The 23674-nt window shown below is 47.9% G+C and overlaps 1 protein-coding gene across 3 annotated transcripts in view; it reads left to right on the top strand.

Annotated features, from left to right (window-relative positions):
• Nucleotides 1-446: 446 nt before the first annotated feature.
• Imp (IGF-II mRNA-binding protein) overlaps nucleotides 447-23674 on the top strand; it is a 61184-nt gene continuing 37956 nt past the window's right edge. The window contains exon 1 of one of the 3 annotated variants that reach the window (XM_033336922.2): nucleotides 447-550. In XM_033336922.2, the coding sequence (XP_033192813.1) occupies nucleotides 462-550 (89 nt within the window). In that variant the 5' untranslated portion in view covers nucleotides 447-461. Of the gene's footprint in view, nucleotides 551-21799; nucleotides 22991-23674 lie in introns of those variants that run through there. The other 2 variants (XM_076622281.1, XM_076622280.1) reach the window with 2 other exon arrangements.

Here is a 23674-nt window from a genome sequence, read left to right as displayed (position 1 = left end):
GCGTGTGCCGGAGAATCAGGAAAAAAAGAGGGAGAAGGAACACGCGTGGAGGAGTACGAAATTAAGGAGGCGAGAGAGGACGCTACTGTACGGAGAACCGAGAGAAAGAGTTTATACGCGGTGTCTTGGTCGTGTATACGTCGTCGTGCGTCCTATTTTCATCCTTTTTCTTGCTCTTCTCTCTTTCATTCGTGCTCGTTCTGTCGCGCGAACGAGAAATCAGCCAGTGTTTAGTGCCAGTGTTTGTCTACCTCAGTCGATTAGCGGTAGCTAACGGCGAAAAGCTGCATTATAAAAGATATTTAGAAGAAAAGATAAATTTATATATATATACATAATATATAATATAATATAATATATATTATATTGAACAGTGCTAAATACAACTTCCGGTATTGTTGTAAATAATTCGTCGGTTTTTGTGTGAAATTGGCAACGAACATTAACAACAACAAAAAATCATGTCCCTGGATAAGTTTGCAGACGGTGGTGTGTTGCAGAAGGAAATGGAGCGTTTAGAAATGGAGGAGAAAAACGGCGATGCCACGAGGTAAATTAGTCATCCTCTATTTACGAATCTCCGATGCTTGTATCGTGTTTCCGGTGAGGTTAGAAATTCACCGATACCATTCGCCGATCACACCGCGTATCCAACCATTTCGCGCCTTTTCTTCTCCCTGCGATTCGCCAATTTTTTCCATTTATTTTTACCTTTCGTTTTTTCCCTATACGTTACGCTTTACTATACGCTATACGTTTAACAACGTTATTCCTTCGATATGTTTTAACGTCTTTCTCCGTATACACATGATATATACCTATCCAATCAACAACGATCTTTCTTTAGCGTAGATTACTTACAAACGCACGTACGTATCGTTGGAACTGCTGCAATAACACGAAACAGCCGTGCATCGTTGGAAAAGATTTTCGTTCGCTATATGGGAAAATTTACGGGTACGCTGATGATGTTACAAGCTTGCTTTTGGGAATAGGTTGATAATAACAAACATGAAACGATATTAGGGCTCACCTAACGGTTCTCTGTATCAACAGATCATCCACAAACACTCGATATATACATACGCAGGCACACAAGCACGCGACGAAAGTAACTTTTCAAAGACGATGAAATATTAACGGTATTACATGGATACTGTGTTCCACGAAATTTATCGTGTCTGACGCGAGAAATTTTTCATTTATTCCACTGCGTCTCGTTGTTACATAAGATTTGAAAATCACGTTTAATGCTTTGGTAATTAAATTACGTAATGGGCATTTTTTTCTTTAAGTTTGTTCGATCGTCTAATTTGCGTTACTCTTTTCTAGTCTGATCGTCCCGTAGATAACCATGTAATTCGTCGCAGATATTTGCTTCGTGATCCATCCGAGCCATTGGTTCACCGTATCGTAATCCCACTGACTAACTAAACATCGAACATTGACTTCCGGTATATACTTTATTTCGCGCGTGACAAGTATAAAATTACGTGAATTCGTTTGGCAAGTCCATTGGCCATGAATAAAAAGAAAATGTAGATTTCTGTTAGGTTCTTGGAAGTGAGGATTTTAAAACGGAAATTCGGCGCTCGCTCGCCGTGTTAGTTTTATCAAAGTCGAAGCTTTCGTAATAGCTGATTCATTTCGTGAAATCTCTCGGCATTGGTGGTGGTACGTGTCGTTAGAAGCTAACCATTCTGTCCAGCCAGTTGTTTTTCTAGAACTTTATGTGGAACGATACCAGCGGGCCGAGTAATAACTTTTCAAGTAGCCGAAACGCATGTTAATAGGCCGTGAATATGCTCGATTCTTTGTCCTTAACAGAACAGAATACGCTTTTCTTTATTACTTATTTAACTTCCTGGTTACACGTTGTGTAACTGTGGTACTTTTGTTTTTTCCTTTTGGTAAGTTGGTCGTGGCCTTGATATCGCACGTGGCGCAGCTTTGCGATCGTCCCTGAAATTCGGCTGGTTTCGGCGTCAACAAGGCGGGAAATGAAAATTCTACGTTAACGCTTGTTTAACTTGGCCGAGAAACGTCTCAGCCGTTGTAATTAATTCACTCGCTTGTCCGCGTTACACCAGTGACGATATGCCACAACGTTTGTCGCACGGTAATAGCGATTCCGTTTTCTCGCAATTCCGAAATATTCGCCACAGAGGCGAAACGTCTTGCGCCGTTTAAAACGCATCTCGACGACGATTCGAGAATTCTCGGTTTGCGTATTTCGCCGAGAAGTATTCGATCGCGCGACGAAAAATCAATTAAAAAATTACGCCAAGCACGCGTGACGTTACAACGGGAAGATTATGTTACGCGAAGAATCAGATTTTTATCGAACTTTAATTAAATCGGCGATCCAGCGGAAATTCGAGACTCGATAATCCCTAATAAATGAATCGTGGACGCGAGCTCGAAGATACGATGGCCGAAACGAAACGCAATGTTATAATAGTGATTCACTGGAAAGAGGCGCACGATAAAGGTCGGCCGAAAAAAATGTCCACGTGGGCACTCGTAGTAGATACAGGCGTTTACGTGTCACGGTAATGCCAACGTACGGTGGCGTAAAAATAGAGAGTGGCCACCGGCAAAGATATTTTACGCGAAACGACCAGACACTGTTATGATCAATTACATATCGGAACCCAGAGATTTTCTTCTGGCATCGTAAATAATCCGGAATAAAAGTATATATGACCGCGTTGCGACTAGTTCTTTTTTTCGAGGTCAATGCAAACAGTATGAAAATACGACCCACGAAGGGAGTCGAGATAGTTCGAGCAATGGCCCCCGTCCGCTTTCACGACTAAAACTAAATCCGGAGAATTGAAAATATTTTAGGAAGGTAGCATCATCGATTATACGTAGGGATCAAAGTAGAAAATTGTATTTTGCGAAAAAAATGTTTATTTCACGATACGGTAACGATGCGATATTATCGATAATGGAAACGTAGAGGTTAGGTGTAGCAAAGTAATATTTGGCTTGTTGGATATTCGGTGATAGTTACGAAGTTACGGAGACGATTTACATATTGCGTGGAACAGAATTTGCGTGGAAGACGCCAAACTCGAATTTCGCTGTAGCGATGCAGGACACGTTAATACACCGGCATATTCTCGAAGACACGTGGAATTCCAGCATTCGATTTGTACTTGAAACTTTCCACACACAGAGCGAGAGGTGGCTGAGTTTCGTGCTACTTCGTGCTTCTGCCATTTCTCGACCTCGTACCCACAACGGCGATCATCGTCGTCATCGGTGTGTCGTTAGGAATATAATTGCGGTAAAATCGTTTTGTCTTTGGCTGTTCGTACTTTTTCCGTAATTGGTTTGTACTACTCTTCGAGATACTTTTTAATTCTACGAGAATCTTCGAGATGGAATAATTTCCCGAAAGAAAAGTAAATGTTCGTTTTGTATTTGTTCTAAACATCTTTCGCTCGTTTAGCCAATCTTCGATGGTCTGTGATCGAATTTTAGTAAAATTCTCTTTAGGATCTTCGATCGTGTGTTTTAACGTTGGCAGCATTGCCGTGACATGCTACACGCCATAAACACGTTATACCGACGTTCGTAGCTTAATTGTAACCTACTAGACAACGTTGCTCTTCGACACGATCGATTCATTTTCAAACGAAATCGTACGAAATCTGTGGACGATCGCCGCGGATTTTGCCAAATGTTCTAAATAATTAAGCGGTGATTCTAATTCGGATATAATTAGACGTAAATAGATAGAATTTGTAGAGAGTAGCGACGAGCAACGAATTCATGGAATAACTTATTACACGGAGTTGGCAATTTTGATATTAATATAGTTTAATGTACGATATACAAATATAACGAGAATCGATGCTTAACAACGACAGGGGAATACGATCTATCGACGAGTCGACGAATAGATCGAAGCGTGTAAGAGGAAACGTTCGACACTTTGATAAACGATATTGCGTGTCCCCACGAAACGCGCGTGAGCGTTGTACGTGGCTCTATCTTTTGGTGGAAACGCGCATCAAGCTTTTTCCACATCGGTAACGTAGGTGTCTATATATGCGAAGTTTGAGCGGAAAACTCGAACGGATCGAACGATACGTCGTAAAGGGAAGTTTATCTAAATGCGATTTTAATTTCTATTTCGTTTAACGATTAATCTGATAACTATCGAATAAAACTATACAATTTCGAAGGACGTACTTGCCGAGAAAAGTGCAATAAAAATAAATGGCAATAATTTACCGTAAAGTAATTTTCAAGAAAGTTGCAAAGGAATATTTACACAAAACGTTTGCCACGGTCCATAAAAGTTTTTCCCTTCTTTTCGTGCGTTTACAATGGACAAATACAGGAACCCTGGCGATAGGATCGCGTTTGGGTCAGCCATCCGTCGATTTCTCAAAGGTTTTCATTTGTCTACGTCAAAATTTCTGTTCGGGAAATCTCGAACAAAAGGTTCAGGTATATCTTGTCCGCATTGTTAGGGCCACATCTGCGTCCGTTTGATCGTGTTTCGAAAGGTCCGGGCCGATTTCTAGGAAGGTTGAAATTAGTTCCTTAATACTTTTCTCTACCTGAGTTTTAAGTCCTTGAATACGCTCAAAGACGAGTATTCCACCTATTGATCAGTGTTGCAGTGTCAGCCCTTTTCAAAGAATATTTTTTCCTATTCCCAGATGTTATTTCCTTCTTCGTAGCTTCCATCTGTTCCTTCCTTTCTTTCCCAAATCTCTGCCTGCATTTCCAAAAAAAAAAAAAAAAAATCCCCGTTCCCGCGTTGCGTACCACGTTGGAAGAAAATGACGAAAGAAAATTCACAAGTCCACCTTCCTTTTTAACGATGGCAATGCGTGTTCGCCTTAACGAACGATGCTTCCCAGCAAAGAAAATTCGGCGCTTCTTACCGACTATTTTGAATTTCAACGAATCTTAGAAAATTTTAATAACCGAAATACGTAAGCAAATAGGAACTCGTCGAATCTGCAATTTGCTGCGCGAAACTGCATCGAAGAAATAAAATTTCGAGCTAATTATCGAAAGTATCCCGTGTGCGATCTAATTTAAAATCGCCACGCGAAATAGTTCGATCGACGAGCTTCGTTTCGTCGATTCTCTGCACGTAAAACACCACGTTGCAATAGCGAAATGGTGTAGCGTTTTTATCGCGGACATCTCTTGTTCGAGCAACGAAAGGCCGCGAGATTCGCCAGCGAACGAAATTGGTAAATGAAACGCGCGATAAATCGTACGCCTGGTTTTCGCGCGACTCGTTCGTTTCCTTCAACGGGAGAACAATTTGCCAACGTTAGACGAAAAATCGGTAGAACCTCGGGTTTCGTACTGGAAGGAAGAGCCGAGACGAAGAAATCGTAGCGTAGAAATGGCTGGCGGTTTCCATAGGGTAGACGGCCGCCATTTGCAAACCAGCCTTCACTGCCACGCACATTCATTAGCATACAAGTTGATACCAGTTGAACCACCATAATATTACGACATCTTTCACCACGTTCGACAACGTTTATTTTCTCCATTAACGGATTTTAACGTAGATTTTAAGGTTCGCGCTTTCTCGCTGCTTCGGCTATTTCTTTCTCTCTTCTATTTTTTTTTTCCTTTTTCTCCTCAGCTCTACGTTACGTGGAATTTCAGAAAATTTCGCTTATGGTCTCGGTTATCTATAAAAAAAAAAAAAAGAAAAAAAAGGGAAGAATTTAATATCAGCTAAACTTAAGGCGTAGATTACGATTCGTCGAACCGAATAAAAACGATTCGTGTGTTTCGCTGGACAATTTATGGTATTTATGGTAGAAAAATGGTAACACCGCTGAATACGTCGCCTAATTACAGGGGAGGAAGTTGCTTAAAAATGTCTCTTTTATTATTTAATTCGTACTTTACAATTTGTCCAGCTGGACATTTGCTTGCTACATTTTTCTAACTTAATCGCTAAATAACACGTGGATGGTTACTCCCAGCGGGATGCCATCTTCCAATTTGACTATCTCGTTTCCTCAGCGAGGTCAGTTGGGTGTTTTCTCTTTGGTCTTCTTTCAACGAGAGTTTCGCTCGCTTCGGCAGCCAGCTGGTTCGACGTGTCGTCGTTGCCTTTCTTTCTTTCTTTCCTCGTGTCATTTGAAAAGTCGAAGGAATTTCGCGCGGCGATAAAGAGCGCCGAGAAATTTAGTAACCGTAAACGAATACGCGACGAGTTCGCGATTTTATCTCGCTCGATATCGCGATATTGTAAAATGTTTACCGTGAAAATTCAAGCGTTATCGATCGGCAGGAAAAAGAAGGCGGTACGCTCTCGCCGAAGCACATCCGCTAATTCGAAATTGGAGCATCGCGCTCGCCTTTAAATAGCGTTCTCCGATCGATGTGATCGATGCGTTTATTATTTTCCAAAGAATTACATAATAACAGGTACGTACTTACGTAAGTGAGGTAACGAGTCGGTTCCACGTATTATCTTAAAGCGCGGAGAATTTATTTCGCGAGCGGTGTCCTCGTTTAGGAAGACGCGTTCGCCGACTACGAATCGGAGTAGCGCGCGTTAGCCTCGCGATAATTGTGGAATTCTCCCGGGTCAGCTCGTTCGCAGTTGTTTGCACTTTCTCTTGGTGTGCGTCGCGAGCTCGCCGAACGTTCGTACACCTCGTGAAACGTCGTTGAAGAGAAAAAGAAAAAAAAAAAGAAAAAGAAGAGGAGAAGAGGAAGAAAGAGGAGCGATCGGTAGGTCGCGTCGTTTCTTCGGGCTAGTCTTTCGTCTTTCGTCATCGCGTTCGTTCCGAGAACAGCAAACGAATCCGTAAAGAAGCTGCTCGTACCAGAGTCAGCGGTTTCTTCCGGTGTTAATGGTCCTCTTATCTCACCTCGACGTGAATAAACGACGAAGGATGCACTTAATTCTCACTGCGCGTTAAAACCACCACGTTTCCACCGTGTGGATTTTAACTATCGCGAGTTTTAACTAGCTTCGCCGGCACTGCCACAGATCCGCGTCGACGTAGTTTCTTACGCACGCGAAGCTACAACGTGCCACAGTCGTCGATTGATCGAGACGTTGACGCTGGCGTCCACATTGCGTTAAATAAACTAAATAAAATTCGGAATCTTCTTAAGAAGAAAGTCGACGATCGAAAAGGTTAAGGTCCCGGAGGCTTGGCGAGCCAGAGCATCCACGTGAAAATTATAATTGCCGTGAAACAGCCGAGATAAGGGTGTCGCGATACGAAGTAATAACGCGTAATTACGACACACTCCTCGTACGCGCATAACGTGTAATACAAAATTCATTTACATGCCATCCAGACTCTTTCTTAACGCGATTATACTTAATACGCCGAAATTAAGATCTCTCGTCGTACCGTTATTCCTTTTTAATCGAGCAACGTATCGGCGTAAGTGTTTTGCAGCCGGATGGTACGTCGATCGACTACTCACCGCGACGCTGCTTCGTCGAAAATATCGCGTCGTCGATGAAACCGAACCGTTAGCCGACACAAACGTTACCACCGTAATTCTCGATACACCGTTTGCCCCGTAATTGTTTGGAAGTAGGAAAAAGAAAGAAAGAAAAAAAAAAGAAAAGAAAAAAAGCCAATGGAATAGCAGAACCTGGAGCGTGTATCAAGTGGTATTTGTCAGCGACGTACACGCCGCACGATACGTTTTTCCGCGAGTCCGCGGGTAACACGCAACGAGTCGCCGCACCGGCCAGTCGTTGGTTAGACCAACGCGGCGTTTACGTTTTGATTGGTCTCGTCTTTTTCGTTTCTCGTTCTGGTGCTCGTGAACGAAGGTCACGCGAACTTACGTACAGAGCCGCGCGTATCTGCCTTGCAGGATCGAGGCGGGAGCATCACTTATTCAACGTTACCGCTTCCACGTTCAGTCTTTGGTTGGTTTACGTGCGCGTCTCGGGACGTCGTAAAGAAGGAAACACCGGTATACAGCGACGAAAAACAACAAAGAAGAAGCTACGTCGTATAGCCGGCTATCTGGTGCGTCGTGTCCTATAGGCTCGCGTTCGCGTGGGTGGCTTTATCGTGGTCTCGTTGTCCGATTCAAGATTAATGGTAAACTGGCCGGAGGAAATGAAACTTCTCTTCGGGTCGAATTCGAAACGACTTTTGTAGAATCGCCAGAGCCGCAACCGCGTCGAAGCTGTCGCGTTTAAGGCTACCGTTGTAGTTCGTCGTCGAGCTTACGAGAGACAGGGTCGCCATAATTCCGTTATCCCCGATGAAACCGCGAACCCTTAAAAGCATTCTACCTGCCGCTTTTAGCTGCCGGACGGTATACAAATAGGAAAAAATCGTCTCTAAATCGGTTAGCTTATCGATTCGCCAAAGCTCTTCTACGCTTTCGCGTTCGAAATCCAATGTCGACAGTCGCTGTCCGATCACCACCGGTCAAGACGACGGGTTTCGTCTTTCTCGCGTACAGGCGTCGTCGTCGTCGTCGTCGTCGTCGTCGTCGTCGTCGTCTCTCGAAGCGAATCGCGAGAGACGATGGGGGGCGATCGAGAGACGCTCGATGAAATAATACGCGCGCTGGGAAAAGAGGAAAGCGGAGAGGACAGCGAGAGAAGAGAAGGAAGCGCGAGTCGGGCCCCGTACGAAATTTTCATTAAATTTCGTAATCCGCGACCGAGACTGTCCCGCGCGTTCTAACGCGCTTCTGTCGCGGTGGAGCCCCGTGAAATCGTCTTCGTCGTCCTCGTGTTTCTTTGCTTTTCTCCGCCGTGGAACGCGTCGATGTCGCGCACTCGCCTCTTTCCCGCTCTGTGCAGCATCGCGGAACGAATGTACCGGCGTGTAGTACGTTTAATTAATCCCTGGCTGGTCTACCGGCGACGCCGAGACGCCGTTTTTTCCCACCCTCGCGCGCCCCACCTCAACCTGCCTCCCCCTCGCCCTTGGCTAAAATAGCCGCATTCCGTAAATTCGATTAAAACTATAATCGGCGCAATGCCGCTGGATAAAAGGAGATTGAAAGGAGAATGGGAGGATCGAGCGAAGAGATCGCGATGCAGGAAACAGTTCTCATTTATGTCTCGCTCTTTTTTTCCCTCCTGCCTGCTCGCTGGTTATTTTGCATCAAGTGCGTGGCTATTATCTTTTTCTCTGCTTCGGTAGAAATTGAATTTTACGTTTAATGGATTTTTCCCGATTTTCCCAGGCTGTCGACCGATTCGGGAAATGAAGTCGACGCGGCTAACGTGCGCGTATCGAGGGTGATTTTTTTAAATTTCGCCGCAGCATCGAACGACGTCGACAAGACGCGCCTACCTTCCACTCGTTTTTCCACCGACTTTTCACACGTGTCCGATCGAAGTTGGCCGGAAACGTTACCGGCCTTCCATCGCCAACGTCTTTCATAGCGTTCCTTATTATCGTCGTCACGTTCGATTAAACACCCTGGAGGAAGAAGCGCGACGACCTCGTGCCCGCTTTCTTCCTCCGATCGCCTTCGATCCAGGTAGAATCTGGACTCTTCCGCTTGGAAGTCTCGCGAAGCCACGATACCACCGAGGATATCGCGTTGCACGCGTAGGCTCGCGATTTAGTATCGCGGACTTTTGGCTCGGTCCGTCGAAACGGCTGCTGCTGCAGGACCATCGTCGATCCTCGCCGATCGGTCTTTGGTCGTTGGTGGCAGATTCGCGTGAAATTTGCGCGAAACTTGGACGATGCCGCGACCTACAGGCGCGTATGCTTCGCCCACGCACCTTCCCAAAGTATTGATTACTTTCTGCCTGTGAGAAGGAAGGGACGGGAACGTGGGGCGGCAGAGAGGAGAAGGAAGAGGAAGCGGTAGAGGAGATGGAGAAGGTCGGAGGGAGTAGAATCGGAGTAGAAGGGGTTCTGTCTCTCTCTTCCTCCCTCGTTCCTTCCCCCTGCCCGCCCTGCCTGCCACTCACCCTCTCTTTCACACACACACACACACACACACACGCACGCACAGGCGCGCGTTTCACTCGCTCGCACGTATCCTTTCGTAGTCTCGCGCTCGTTTCTCCGCTTCTCTCCCTCTTCGTTACCTCGCTTCTGCTCCTATCCGAGAACCGCGCCTTCTTCTTTTCGCCGCCGCTTTCACGGATCATCTCGCTCTCGCCTTCGTTCGTCCTTTCATTTCGCCAGGAGCTACTACCATCGACACCGGCGACCATCTACTCGGACAGAAACGCGTGGCTCTCGTATCCGAACTCGTTAGGAAGAGCCGGTCGAGAGGATTGCGGCGATCGCGCGAAATCGATTGTTTTTCATGGGAAAATGTCTTGATTGGTCGCTCGTCCCGGCTCTCCTCTCTTCGTTGTACGCGTCGTCGAAACGCGAATCTCGATAGAGACGCGGCGACGAAAAATCGTTGCAGCTATTCTCACGGGAATTCGTCGTCACCGCCAGGCGAATAATCGACCACGTCGAACGTCCGACGAGATCATCGTATTTTAATTATTCCGACGACCAAGCGACTCGATGCTCGAGCATCGAGTAGAATTTTTACGCCAACCGGGCACAATCGGAGATAATTTCTCGAAACGTTACGCTTCGCTCGGATCGATCGAGACGGAGGATACGCGCGATCCGATCGAGAAAACGGGGACGTATCGTGGTGCTCGTGGCCGGTCTGTACGATGGTTCGCGGTGGATCTCGTAGCCGGCCGTAACTCGAACGATTCCCGGGCAGGATGTAAGGAGAGTCGATCGACCGGCCGACCACAGCCAAGGACGTAAATCGGAGTCGTCGGGGCCCGGGATCGCCGCTGCTTTTCAAACGGGGCGAAACTCTTTAATTTCGCATCGCCATAAATAATTTGACCGCAGACCCGTGGCTTTCCTGGAAGCAGGCCTTGCTCTTTCCAGACGCCGACAACACCTCCTCCGTCTCGACCGCATAACTTGACATGTATCATACGCGCTGCCATTTTCGTTTGCCTATAGATCGTCGCGATCGGCTACGCCGTTCTTCCTCGACCGATCCAACTTCATACAGCGATCCCGAACTAACACGCCCGGGAATGGTCGACAGATTAGAAACGTAGAACGTTTGTTGTTGAAGTCTTCGAGGAAGATTCGGCGTAAAACGTGCAACTTCTCGGCGATGATCGGCGCATCCGGCGATCGGCATAAATCGCCGAAAGTGCGACTAATTATTACGAAAGAGATGCCGGTTGCGGTAAACGTTCGGAGCGTTCGCTCGAACGTCTAAACTGGAATTATTAACGATGGAATGTCTAATCCGATCCGAGGGGCAGGGGGATAAATCGTCCGTGGAAATGTAGGTCAAAAGTGAACGTCGATCGACGCGACTCGTTAGAAGAGAGAGACCGTTGCCACGGTATACGCGATCGCTAAAGATACCACGGCGGATCTGGGTCCATTTGCTTTTGAACTCTCCTGCGACTTTCCCAAATCCGGCACACGTGCATAATAGACAAGATCTGCTGACACGGATACCGAATCGGTCGATTACGATCGAATATAACCGCGTCCGATATATATGGTCGTCAAATATTTCGCGATTTTCCAAACTGCAAAGCTGCAAACCGTATCGCGCTTCTTCTTCTTCATCTGGCGATCTTACGAGAGATCGTAACGACGTTGCGTCTACGGTTCGCCATTTTTCGCCCATTTTCTTCCACTTTGACCAGCGAATTCGGCGATAATTTATCGATCCGTCGATATACTCGCACCTAGTCGGAAAGACAAAGAACGCTTTGTTCGACCGGCCTTCGTGGGTTTTTAGCTTCGTAGGATCCAGAGATCCTCGAGAAAACGAAGATCGGTATTTATCGTCGACCGGCGATGGTGAAACCGCGTGAAAATATTTTCACCGAGAGAAAGGAAGAAGCGTAAAGCGCGGACAGACGCGCGCGGACTGGCACGGAATGACGGACCCATCTTCGTTATCAGTGTACACGCCGTCAATTTTCGTAGGCGCGGATCGGGCAGCCGTGTAATCGCTTCGCGTAGTACTAACTTTCGTAGTCTCGCCGAATCGATCCGTGTTCGGTCGGTTTCAACGAACCGGCATGGCACCGGTACCGGCACCGGCTATCCGACGTACGCCGTAACCGCGCGCGTTCTCCTCCCACCGCTTCGTATCTCGAAGCGCGACCAAATCTCCCAACGGACGTCTCTAACGATCCACCTTCTCTTTCTTTGTTTCAGGTAAGACGCGTTCGCAGCGATTTCACGCCCTTGGATCTCTCGGAAAGATCGCGTCCGAGAGTCTGTAGCCGGCTCGAGAGACTCGCGTGACTCTCTCCGATCAACCCGTTGACAGATTCTCCGTTTCTCCGTTGTATTATCGGCAAATTACGCGGGCCAAAGTATCGGTGTTTAACGTCGGACAGAGATTTTTCTCGTAATCGGTGTATATTTGAAATCTGAAAATTGAATTTGTCGATGGGTTATTATAGGAAGGAGAGAGAAAAGAAAGGGAAAACAAAAAGGTATGGAAGAAAGACGGAGACGGGCTTTTGCTCGGTTTCCAGCAACAGTTTCCAAGGGATACAGAGCGGTGAGCGATGATCGCGCAGCGTCGTCCTACTCTGTCTTTTATAGCCTTTATTCGGTTGAAAGAGCCGGGCATTATGGTCGATCGAGGTAAGATTGCCAGCTGTAACGGGCATTATTCCCGGAATAGGAAAAGAGAAACGGCTCGCGAGTTTATTAATCGATCGACTGGGACACGATGGATCTTAGACCGGGCAACGTTTTTCGAAACTGGCAGCGCGCTACGACGATGCCCAGCCACCGCTTCCCACCTGTCGCGCTATTTCGATAGTTGCTTTCGACCAGTTTCCAACCATTCGAAACTTTCGCCTCCCCTATACCTCTGTTTCGCTATTCGTCTACTCTCGCGCTCCTCGCTAAGGAGAACGTGGCTCGTCGCGCAGCCCCTTTCGCTTATCGTCGCGATCGTATCGTTGGGATCCATCCCACGTTGACGATGTCTGGCATCGAAGGCAATCGCGAAATTACGCGGTGGAACGCCAGTTGTACGAAAACTCGGTTTACACCGGTGAAATTTTAACGTTGCCCGATTAAGCGAACTTCAGCGGAGTTGCTATTGTTCCAACTATCGCTGAGCGAGCCTGTACGAACGTCTAACAGTAAGACGTAAACGGTGTAGAGGCACGCGTTACGCGACACGCTCTCACGCTTCGCCGTCTATGCGAGTTTGCAACGTTGTTACGTAGCTGTTCGTGGAGCAAATGTTTCGCGGAATCCTGTTATACGAGCAGGAACTCCTATTAACCGAACGAAAAATCGTAGATGGCGGGCAGAAGTAGGTGGACTCCTGTTACACGAACGGACCCGGTTATACGAACCAACTCGCGTCTTCCGACAGCTTCGTATAAATCAAGTTCTAGCGTGCTAGATTTTTCGCGAGGACACGAGAGAGAGAAAACGGATACTCGGAAGCAAACGCTATCATCGTTAGATTTTATAATCGAGCGGCGAATAAAAAGTTGGGTGGACGTAGATTCGCTGGATCGCAACGTCTCTCGCAGGGAATCGACTTCGATTACGATCGGATACGGTTGCTGCGGATCCACGTGGCTACTCGGCGAGTTAAAAGCCGCGGATGAACAAGCGGTATTTGCGCGGCCTCGATAAGGCTCGACAGGATAAGGCTCGGAGGGGTGCGGAAAGAAGCATCGGGCGTGTCTTTCAAAACCAAGTCCTCTTTTATTATGGCAGAGCAAACAAATTCTTTCAATCGTGGCCTCTTCGCTATCGTCCTCCCTTTGAGATTAAACGTAGCCATCCGGTCGAGCTCTCCTGGTTCGATTCAGTTTTTTTCGAGTATTTAAGTACAGTCCGGGGCAAAAGTTGTCGCGAAAACTCTTGCGGCCGACCTTTTCCTTTCTCTTCTCGTTTCTTTCTCTTTTCTTTTTGGAAACGCGACGCTCCGTTTTTGCGTCTCGTTATCCGTTCGTTCGATCGGAAAGCCGGGACGCTGATCGTGACCGATCGCGCGTGAAAGTTGGAAAAGTTGGCGTGCAAAGGGTAACGAAATGGCAGAATAATAGAGCGGTGGAAAGATCGCGCGAGAGATGCGAACGTAAAAGTGGAAACATCGAGGCCAGGCAACTTTGCGCGACGTAATTTGCATGAAACGAGCGTGGTTGGACGAAAGTTTCTCTCCTTTTCCTGGAAAGAAGCAAAGTCGACGAGGGGAAACGGAGAAGCGTGTTACGGGTACTCGACGCCGGTCCGCCGTCCGCGAATTTCCCGCTTCCGTGTTTCGATCGCGCGTTCCAACGCGCCTACCAAAATCCCTTCGTTGTCGTCCCGCCCAGTGATATTTCGTCGGAGCGCGTTGCCCGCGTGTCGGGTAAATCGGCATGTGCGACCGTCGAACGCATCGATCGTCACGCAACCTTAAACGCCATCGGCCGAACCTGTAAGATTTCATCGGCTAAACGGCGAAGAGCGTGCGTGTGCAGGGTAGGATCGCGGTGGTGTATCGATGCCGAGGAACCTGGAGAAGAGAGAGAGAGAGAGAGAGAGCGTTTTAGCCGGCTTGTACCCTGGCCTTGAAATTTCCCTCTCGGTCTCCACCCTCGTGCCTCTCGCGTCGCCTCATGGAGAAAATAAGCAAGGCCGGTGGTGGAGATAGGAGAAAGAGCGAGGGAGATGGAGCTCGCGGCGGAGCCGAGAGACGAAGCAGAAACGCGCGAGGGAACGATGGAGGAAGAGAGACGGGCCGAGAGAGAAGATAGCAGTGCCCAGCGAGTGCGACCCTGCTCGCGATAAGTTTGCACAGAGAGCGAGAGTGCGTAGAAAGAGAAAGCAGAAACGGTTCGCTATGGAAAGGGAAAGAGAAAGGAGGTTCGGAGGGTGTACGGTCGAAGGGCGAAGAAGAGAAGGGAGAAAGGGAACAGCGGCTCGTGTATGCGGAGGATAGAGCGGTGGTTTGGGTCGTGGGGGTTGGCAGGGGCAGAGGGGCAGAATCACCGCGACGCCGGCTTCGGCGGAACCTTCGTAGTGGGAGTGGGCCGGGGGGTGGTAGCGGCGTTGGACGAGTAAGAGGGTTGGAATGGAAGTCGTGAAAGTCCAGAATAGGGTTGGAGGAGCGACGAAAGGGGCGCCACGTGCTACGGGAGAGGGTCGTTCATCCCCGGGTCAAGGTTACCCTCCTCGCGGACCTCACCCTCGCGACTACCAGCATCGTGCCATTTACCCTCAGCATCGCGGTTGCACAGCCACCATCGATCCTTATTTTGCTTTTTCTCCCTAGCACCTTTCGGCCAACTCTTCGGCGATTGTTTCGCCCGGGTTTCTTACTCCGTCGAAACTTTGCCGTTTCCTTCTGCCACCTTGTCGGTCGGTGGTGGGTCCCCTTGTATACCTGGGTCAAGGTTATCCTCGCAGCAGATTCGATCGGTTGACCGGCGAATCTCGTTTCTCGTTTCCACCCTCGTGCCACTCGACGATCGTTCGTTTTCTCGTCCGAGTATTTTCCGTACTCTCGAGACACGTCGCAAACGAGAAGCATCTGCTCTCTTCCTCGCGTAGGCGCGTACGCAGGCCGGGCTCGTTACGATCAGCGAGGAAATCGAATCGGTATGAAAGCAGCCGTCCGTTTCTCCGTCAGCCGTGGCCAATTCTGACGGAGCTGAGAAACGTTGGCGGTGCGTGGAGGACCTCTCGTTCCCCGGGCTAAGCTCTCTGTCGACGACGGGCTGTCTCGTTAGGCGGCGGGGATTATTAAATTCGCGTGCACCAGGTCCGGCTGACTTTTATCAACAAATGCATATGACGTGCATGAATGCACTTTGCGATTCATTAATCTGATGGAAGACCACTCGTGATCCTGAATGTACTCCCACTGGCCCTGGGCGTTTACCCCGGGCTTGCCTCGGCTGCAACTCTTTTTATCGATCCTTGTGCACAGACCGATACTTCCGCGCCTTTCATCGGCCAATCAGGGCTACGCCTCGGACGTTGAAATAAAAATTGCCGATGCCGCTGTCGCCAAGACGCGCGCAATTTTCCTCGCGAATCCTCGTCGTTTAAAATTCCACGTAAATCCCCGCGTCTTCGTCCAGGAACCCTTCAAATCGCCTTCTCGTCTCGTTTCTTCGTTTCGCGGTTTATCGTCGTGTAATTTTCGTTTCCGCGTTAACGAAAAAGGAGGAGAGAGAAAGAACGCGTTATCGATCACGAAACACGCCACCCGAGCACACGAGCAATCGCGTTGTCGCTTTCGTGCGAGAGACGTTCCACGAGCGAAAACCATGAGTAATTCAGACGACGTTCGATGCCGTAGACGTGTCCCGCTCGACTATCGAGGTTGTTCCGTACGGGACACCGTATACCCATGTTTCGCGTGTTTCCAATTTTTACGAGCGCCAACCGATTTCCGTTTTCCGTAGTTTCCCACGAACGAACGTTTCCACCGACGAGTTCATTCCCTTAATCGAGAGATTGTAACTGCTTCGAACAGGTAGCACGTGTTACGCGGTCGTTGACTATGCGCGATTACTCGCACGAGATACATACTCGATGGTTACTCGAGACATCGTCGTAACATTCGTACGTGGGGGACGGGATATTTTGCGTCAAGTTGGCAGACCTCTGCCGACAGCAGCGGAGTAACGCCCGATAAGGTTGCGCAGCCGGGATGAAATTTCTTGACGGAAACCATAAAACGTTGTTACCCCAAAAATTGCATCGCCGCCACCTCCGTTTCACTCGTGAGCAATAAAACGGGAGTTTTGGCAGCGGTGCAGGCCCTCGTAAAAGTAGCGCTCCATTCTTTGACACCGGCCTGCGATTCCGTCGTTCTCTGGCGCGCGCCGATACGCCGCGTTAAAGGAAAATCAGGATTAAACGTTGGTGGAGTGGCGCGTATAGCACGGCAACGGGCACGGCATTTGGTCGGAAGAATGTGACGTCGCATAAAAGAAACGTTGCTGCGAGATTTCTCTTCGGCGCTGTGCGTTGTACCGGAGTAGTTTCGATGTTTGGTCGCTGTGTATAGCGATCTGCACGGTAAATCCAGCCGAGCCAAAACAACGAAAAGAATGCTATTGTACCGCTTTGGTAAATTTGTCTTGCGTTTCGTGACGTTAGGGATTCGTCGTCGCAATTCTGTCTTCCTTCCGGTATCGTGTCAATTTGAATGCATTCGCTTCGCCATGACGCATAATTCGCGAATGCCCGGGGAAGAAACAAGTCTCTGTGTAGGGTAGGATCGCCATAAACTCTCGTTCTCTCTTATTTATCACCCTCTGTGTGTACCATTCCTTCGCTCATCCGCTCGGCAAACCTACCATTGTCGGCAGGAGGGAAGGAAGGGGCAGCGAGTTAAGAATGCATTTCGCGTTCGTCTGCCCACGGCTTCTCTTCGTATACACAGCGATTAAACGCAAAGCCAATAGAGAGAGTTATTAAAAGAGCAGGACCATCTTTTTCTCGGCGGTTTTATCGCGCGTTCAAATTCATCGAAACGCGTATCGATTTATACTACGCGAGTCGAACCGTGCTATTTTCGCACGATCGCTTCTTACGCGCTTCTTCGCTGTTTTACGGTCGAGCGTTTCGTATTTTTCCTTTCCACGCCACCAAAATATTCTCCGCTGTATATTTCAGCGCGTCGACGATCAAACGTGCGAGAATCGCCGTGCCGCGTACTCGATGTCTTAACGAGCGTTCATCTTCGCACGATACCCGAACGCTGTTTTTCTTTTTTCTTTTTCTTTCTTCTTGCGCGTCCCATCGATTTCTCCGCAAACGGTCACAAATTTCGAGCCGCCAGGGGTTACTTCCATATTTAAGGGAGTCCGGTTGAACGCGGTACGAGCACTTCCGGAAAGGAACGAGCGGATCCTCCTTCCATCCTCTCCAATATATATGCACTTGGCATTTGTCTACCCACGCTTGATGCCTTGGCGATGTTTATGCGATTCACCGATGCAAAGGTGGAGAAGGAGGAGAAGTAAGAGAACCGGGAACCATAGACGGGATGGAAGGGGATGAGGCCTGGAAGAATCGTCTCCCTTCTGAAATAATGTCGAGTATACCGAACGCAGGAACGTAACCAAGGGAGTGCACCCGCTTATTGCCTTAAATTGCTAATTGGGCTTAGGACCGACGCTGCCTTTCCACAGCGACGAGCTCTCTCTCTCTCTCTCTCTCTCTCTCTCTTTCTCTCATCTATCTATCTCTATCTCTATGTCTGTGTCTCTCCTTTCTGTATGGCCCGAATCTCTACCGTCTCTCTCTTTTCTCCGCTCGGTTGGTCGGTTCTTTTTCATTCGCCGCATAGATCCCCGAGTTCGACTTCCTCGATGCCTATTGTCGATGTCAGACCCTTCGCCTCCTCCCTGTTGCAGCGGCAAGAGGGAAGGAGCAAGAAGAAAAGTCTGGACGAAGGAACAGGGGCGCCAGTCACGAGAGCGACAGAGATTAACGCACCCTGGTTCTCTTCTCCCCTGTAGAAACAGCATTTACCCCCATTGTTTTCTCATCTCTAAAAATTTAACAGGATCGACGCATGATGCCTTTTCAAATCTGCACGCGGGACTCCTTTTTGCCTCCTTCTCCTCTCTCTCTCTCTCTCTCTCTCTCTCTCTCTCTCATCCTTTCTCTCTCTTCTTCTTACCCCTCGTTCCACCTACGCGAGTGAAGAGACAGGCGTATTAGCAAGGGGTTGGCCAGAATTACGACACTTGCGAGTCATTTCTTTTCTTCTTCTTCCTTTTGTCATGCACTGAGAGACATTTAGGACGCTGGCGGCGTTCTTATGCATGGAAATTCTTGAAAGGGACGAAGGAGTGGTTGACGGGACTGCTGGATGTATAGAAAGTGAATCGTTGGTAGGTGATTGAAAGCGTGGCAGGGTTTTGTGCGTTCGTCGTGTTTCGTTTGTATCGAAAGCGCGTCATGTGTCGGCGCGGTGTCGTTATTTTCCTAAGCTGGCTCGTGCTGCGTATTGCGAGCCGAATGTGAACGGGCCGTTGTGACAGGTAAAAAAAAAGCAAAAAGTAATCGCGTGGTTTCGCCAACCGATTCCTCGACTCACCTGCCGGTTGGATAGCGCGATGGGCATACTCGCCAACAGTTTGTTCTTTATCGTATTATCGTACACCCGTATACGTACCCAGCGTAGACTAATCTTGATACTGTTCCGCTCACCACCGAGTGATACTTAACGCGGTTACTGGTTTCGGCGTCGCACGCTCCTGCGTCGTTTAAAAACGAAAATAAAACCGCACGAAGAAGCCGGAGAAAGAAATTAGCATTAATTGACCTCGTAGCCCGTAACCGGGTAAGAAAAAAGGAGCGCAAGAAACGCGACAGTTTCCGAGAAGCAATAAAATAATACAATCGCATCTCGCGTACACCGTAAACTCGAACAATCCATGGAATCGAGGCTGAGGCAGGCTGCGTGTGCGACTTTCGCTTCCGTTTCGCCGGAGTAAAATCGCCGATAATACATGGAAAGCCATATCGATTGTAAACAGGAGGAGAAAAAATGTTGAAACGATCCGACAATCATAGGTGTCTGTCGGCCACGTGGCAGCTGCTTCAACAGCTGTTACCACCCCGATGCATCAGAAGGTGCGCCAGTTTTTTTCTTCTTGGTGCTGATTTTTAATGTCGCGATATCATGCGCGGAACGCGGCTCGGTGCTCGCGTGCACGCTCTCTACCCCGTCGCAAAAAGGAAGACACCGCTGTTGCCAAAAGCGCCAGCCTTTCCGACCAAATTATCTCTCCTGTTCATCTTCATTCACAGTTCTTACACCGATTGACAGCTACGAAACCGTACGTACCACCACGCGCTCTAACAACAGCCTCCGCTGAAATTGTTAATCCTTTCTTGCAACATCGCCGTACTCGATTAATCCTCGTTGTTTGGTCCAGGCAACGGACATTCCTTGATCCGACGTATACGTACGCTCGTCCATATGAACGCGAAGAACGATCGATAAAAGTTTTCGGAAAACGTGTGAAACGGATCGTAGTCGAAATCGTAAGAATCGTCCGCAGCAGGTTCGCTGGTAAATCCGAAAGTCTAAAAATTTGAATATTTTTGACGGGGAAAGCTCGGTTCGCGGACTTTTTTCACGGCGCGTTAAAAAAATTTTTAATCGTTTTTAACGCGGTCTGTTCTATTCGCGAGCGAAGCGAGGATGAATAAAAAAAAAAAAAAAAAAAGGAAGAGATTCCGGGATAACGCGATCGACATTACGCAGTAATAAATGAATTAAAATAGGGTTAGCGAAACGTGGAGTACGCGCGCGTACTTCCCGGAACGCGTGCTCAATACAATCGGGAAATTAATTATAGGAGAATTCTCGACGAGTGTCCGTGGCTGCCGCGTGTTCGCTGGCCAGTCGTTTTTACGTACAAACAAAATTGTTCGCGCAACGAGTGTTTTTCTGTCCACGTTTTTCCCGTTTCTTCGCCGGGGAGAGCCGTACGCATGGTCGAGCCAGCACCGGTCCGGGATATTGATTAATTAGGAAAAATTCACGTTGAATGGTCCGTCAACTTGTAAAATGGAAGTAAAAGAATGAAAAAAAAAATTCGCACGCGGATGAAGGGCCTATTCAGATGTTGCCGGTTTTTCGATGAATTCATCGAATATTTACACACGACAGTATTGGAGCGGGCTTCCCGATTCTCTTTCGGCCACCGCCCTTTTTTCGCCCGTAGAATATTTTTCAGCATATTTAGATCTATATATATATATATATATATATATATATATATATATATACACAAGCGTCGCGCGAGGCACGATGCAGAAGATAATTTATTTATCTGTACGTGCATGGAATTTGAATATCTTCTCGTACGAATACCGCGTGGAAAAAAGAAGACGCGTGACTGTCGGATTATCGAACGAACTTGAACTCACGGTGGATTCGTTGACGCAACGTTTTTTAAAATCCAGCGTAAACGTAATAGGTTCGCGTTATTCGATGCAGAACGAATAGGTGTGGCATAAGATTACGATAAAATCATGGGATTATTTTTGTGTTCGATCGGTTGGATCGTGAGCGTTTTGTTGTTCCTAGTGGCACGCTTCCAACCACTGACTCTGTCCGACCGATTCCTCCCGCGTGATTTTACTTTCAAATTGTTGACGATTACGCTAGACCTCTTCAAGTTTCGATAACGGCGAATTATCGATACAGACGGGGTAAGATCTCTTTAGGGTGTTCTTTCTTCGTTCGTCTTGCTCTTCAAGGCGGTTGAAACTGCTCGCCTGTCTAAAAATCACCATCATTATGTACTCAAATTCAGCTCTCCGCGAAACAACTCGAAATACAGCGAGATTTTTCCCTGAATGGGAAGAAGAAGGATGTCTCGAGTGTACGGAGATTTTACATCGACTTATTTAGATGGGGAATCGTTGTTGGTCGATTGGTTCCAAGAAAATTCTTCGTTTCGATCGCGAATAAATATCAAAGAAAACGAACGATTGAAAACGCTACAATTAGAAAATGTCCGGTTGATCCGTTACTCGATTATTCTAAATAGGCGAACGTCCTTCGATTTCTACAGTTTCGTCCAGCATCGAGATTATTGACAAGGATAAAAATATGCGTCTATTACGATCGCGTAGAGATAATATTAGTTTCACAGAAGGAAGCGAATTCTGCAAACTCGCCGCGCTATGAATTCGCGTGCATTGTAATCTCTCGCCTTAACGCGGTTCGTGTCTCTCCGTATATCTTCGTGCAAGTTCGATTTCCGCGCTGATTGAGCGTGGCGCTCGGGTCGACCGGCTCTTCTCGCGTTCGCAGTTCGCGGCGGGACGTGAGCCAGTGTGTCGTGAAGAATTTTTTTTGTTCGCTAAATCTCTCGCGAATAGGTAACGTCCGTGATTTTCGTCTTTGTATCGTTGTTCCGATTTGTGTACGTGTTGCGCGTCAACGCCCTTTCCGTTCAGCGCGCGACAGCGCGTCGAAATTTAACGGGACTGCTGGCAAAAGTGGTTCCAGAGTTTGCTACTATCTTCATCGTATCACGGACACGTGGTATCACTAAAATCACGTATATACAGTACGGTGTGAGTTGGATGGATTTTATTCGTCGCTTCAATTTATCAACGTGTCTCGATTACGTTTCGACCGCGCAGGGCCACTGTACGAAATTTTTGTGCGTTCAACCTATACGTGTGTGTATAAGTGACGAAGCGAATTTCAAAACGCCAACGATTTTTCTTCTACGTCATATGGAACCAGCTTGTACCACGCCGTCGACGATTAATCCGCGAGTTCGATCGCTGTGAATCGAAAGTGTGTGGAATAGTCGTTCCATTTCGATCTTTGGATGCCGTCGATCGATCCGGGTCGCCGACTACCTTTACATATTTTCCGCCGTATCGTTTTCGAACAGTTCGTAATTTTCGTGGTGGTAACTCGATACCAAAAGTCACGCGGCCCCGACGAAATTTCTCGGCCCGCGGACAAAGTCGATGCTCGCGTGACCGGTGTGTTCTCCATCTCCGTCATCCGGCGAAACTTAGGTTCAATTTCGCCGATACAAGACAAGCGCGAGAACAATTTCTCGAACACACTACCCGTACTCTAGCCCAGCCGCCTGTAGTTTACGCACGCGGTGCTTCTTGATTACACGGAAACTCGCTTTCGGATTAATCTGTTTCGTTCGAACTCGGTTCGGAACGTTCGCCAACGTGCTTTCGACAGGCTCTTCTAACCTTGTCCATGAATGCGTGTGTGTGTGTCTTTACGTGAAATCGTGTTATACGCGAACTTCGTGCATCTATCGTGGCTGTCGAAGGCGCGGAAAGTAAGGTTAACCGTCGAAGGAACGAGCATCTACAAAACAGGAGAGAGAAATTCAGTGCGCTTTTTCGGTATGTTGATGCCAACGAGCATCGTTGTTGCGTCGCTAACGAACGAGGACAATTCTATTGGCTGACTACCAATAAGTCAACGACGAACGTCGCCATATCTGCGAATTCACAGGATCATTGTTCGTGTAAGTGTTCGTCTTGTTTACATCCGTATCGTTACTCTTTATACACGCGACTATACATATACCGAATCGTTGCATGCTTCATCATGCTGGTTGAAGTTAAACGCGCGTTCGCGGCATCGTTGGAATCGCGTACATGTCGATATAGCAGGGTAACGGGGTAGCTTTCAGACGTTCCTTTCGGTAATCGCACTTTTTTCTTAGGACAAATTTATCGTAGACGATTAACTCTCTATAGACAGGAAGAAATTTCAACGCGAGAAATATGTTTACGCCCGGGTCTCTGTGTTTAGGCGTATCGAAGAATCTCGTGGAAATAGCGGTAAATTCGTCTTGTTCAGTCTGTTGTTTTTCAGATTGCGCAACTTTCTCCCATTCCGTAACCCGAATGCCGTTTTAATCGCGAACCAACCGGAAATCACGTCGCCGGTCTTAGCCGCGCCAATGTTAACGGCCCAGGCGATGCGAAATGAAATTACGAATCGATGTTCGGCGACGCCACTGACCATTCGCCGCTATCTTCGGGTCGTTCTAAACGTCTGTAAGGTATCGGTGCCCCTATCCTAGGATTTGGGTCACTTTTGCGAGTCTCGTATTCGTCGAGTCGGATAACTAGATACTTTGGCCTAGTGTGTGTATCCAGCTTTCGCACACCTATGACATCAATTTTTCATCGAAACCTCGAAA

This window comes from Bombus vancouverensis, chromosome 10 (genome assembly GCF_051014615.1).
Source record: "Bombus vancouverensis nearcticus chromosome 10, iyBomVanc1_principal, whole genome shotgun sequence".
NCBI classification, from domain to species: Eukaryota; Metazoa; Arthropoda; class Insecta; order Hymenoptera; family Apidae; genus Bombus; species Bombus vancouverensis.
This window is presented reverse-complemented; position numbering and strand designations above follow the sequence as displayed.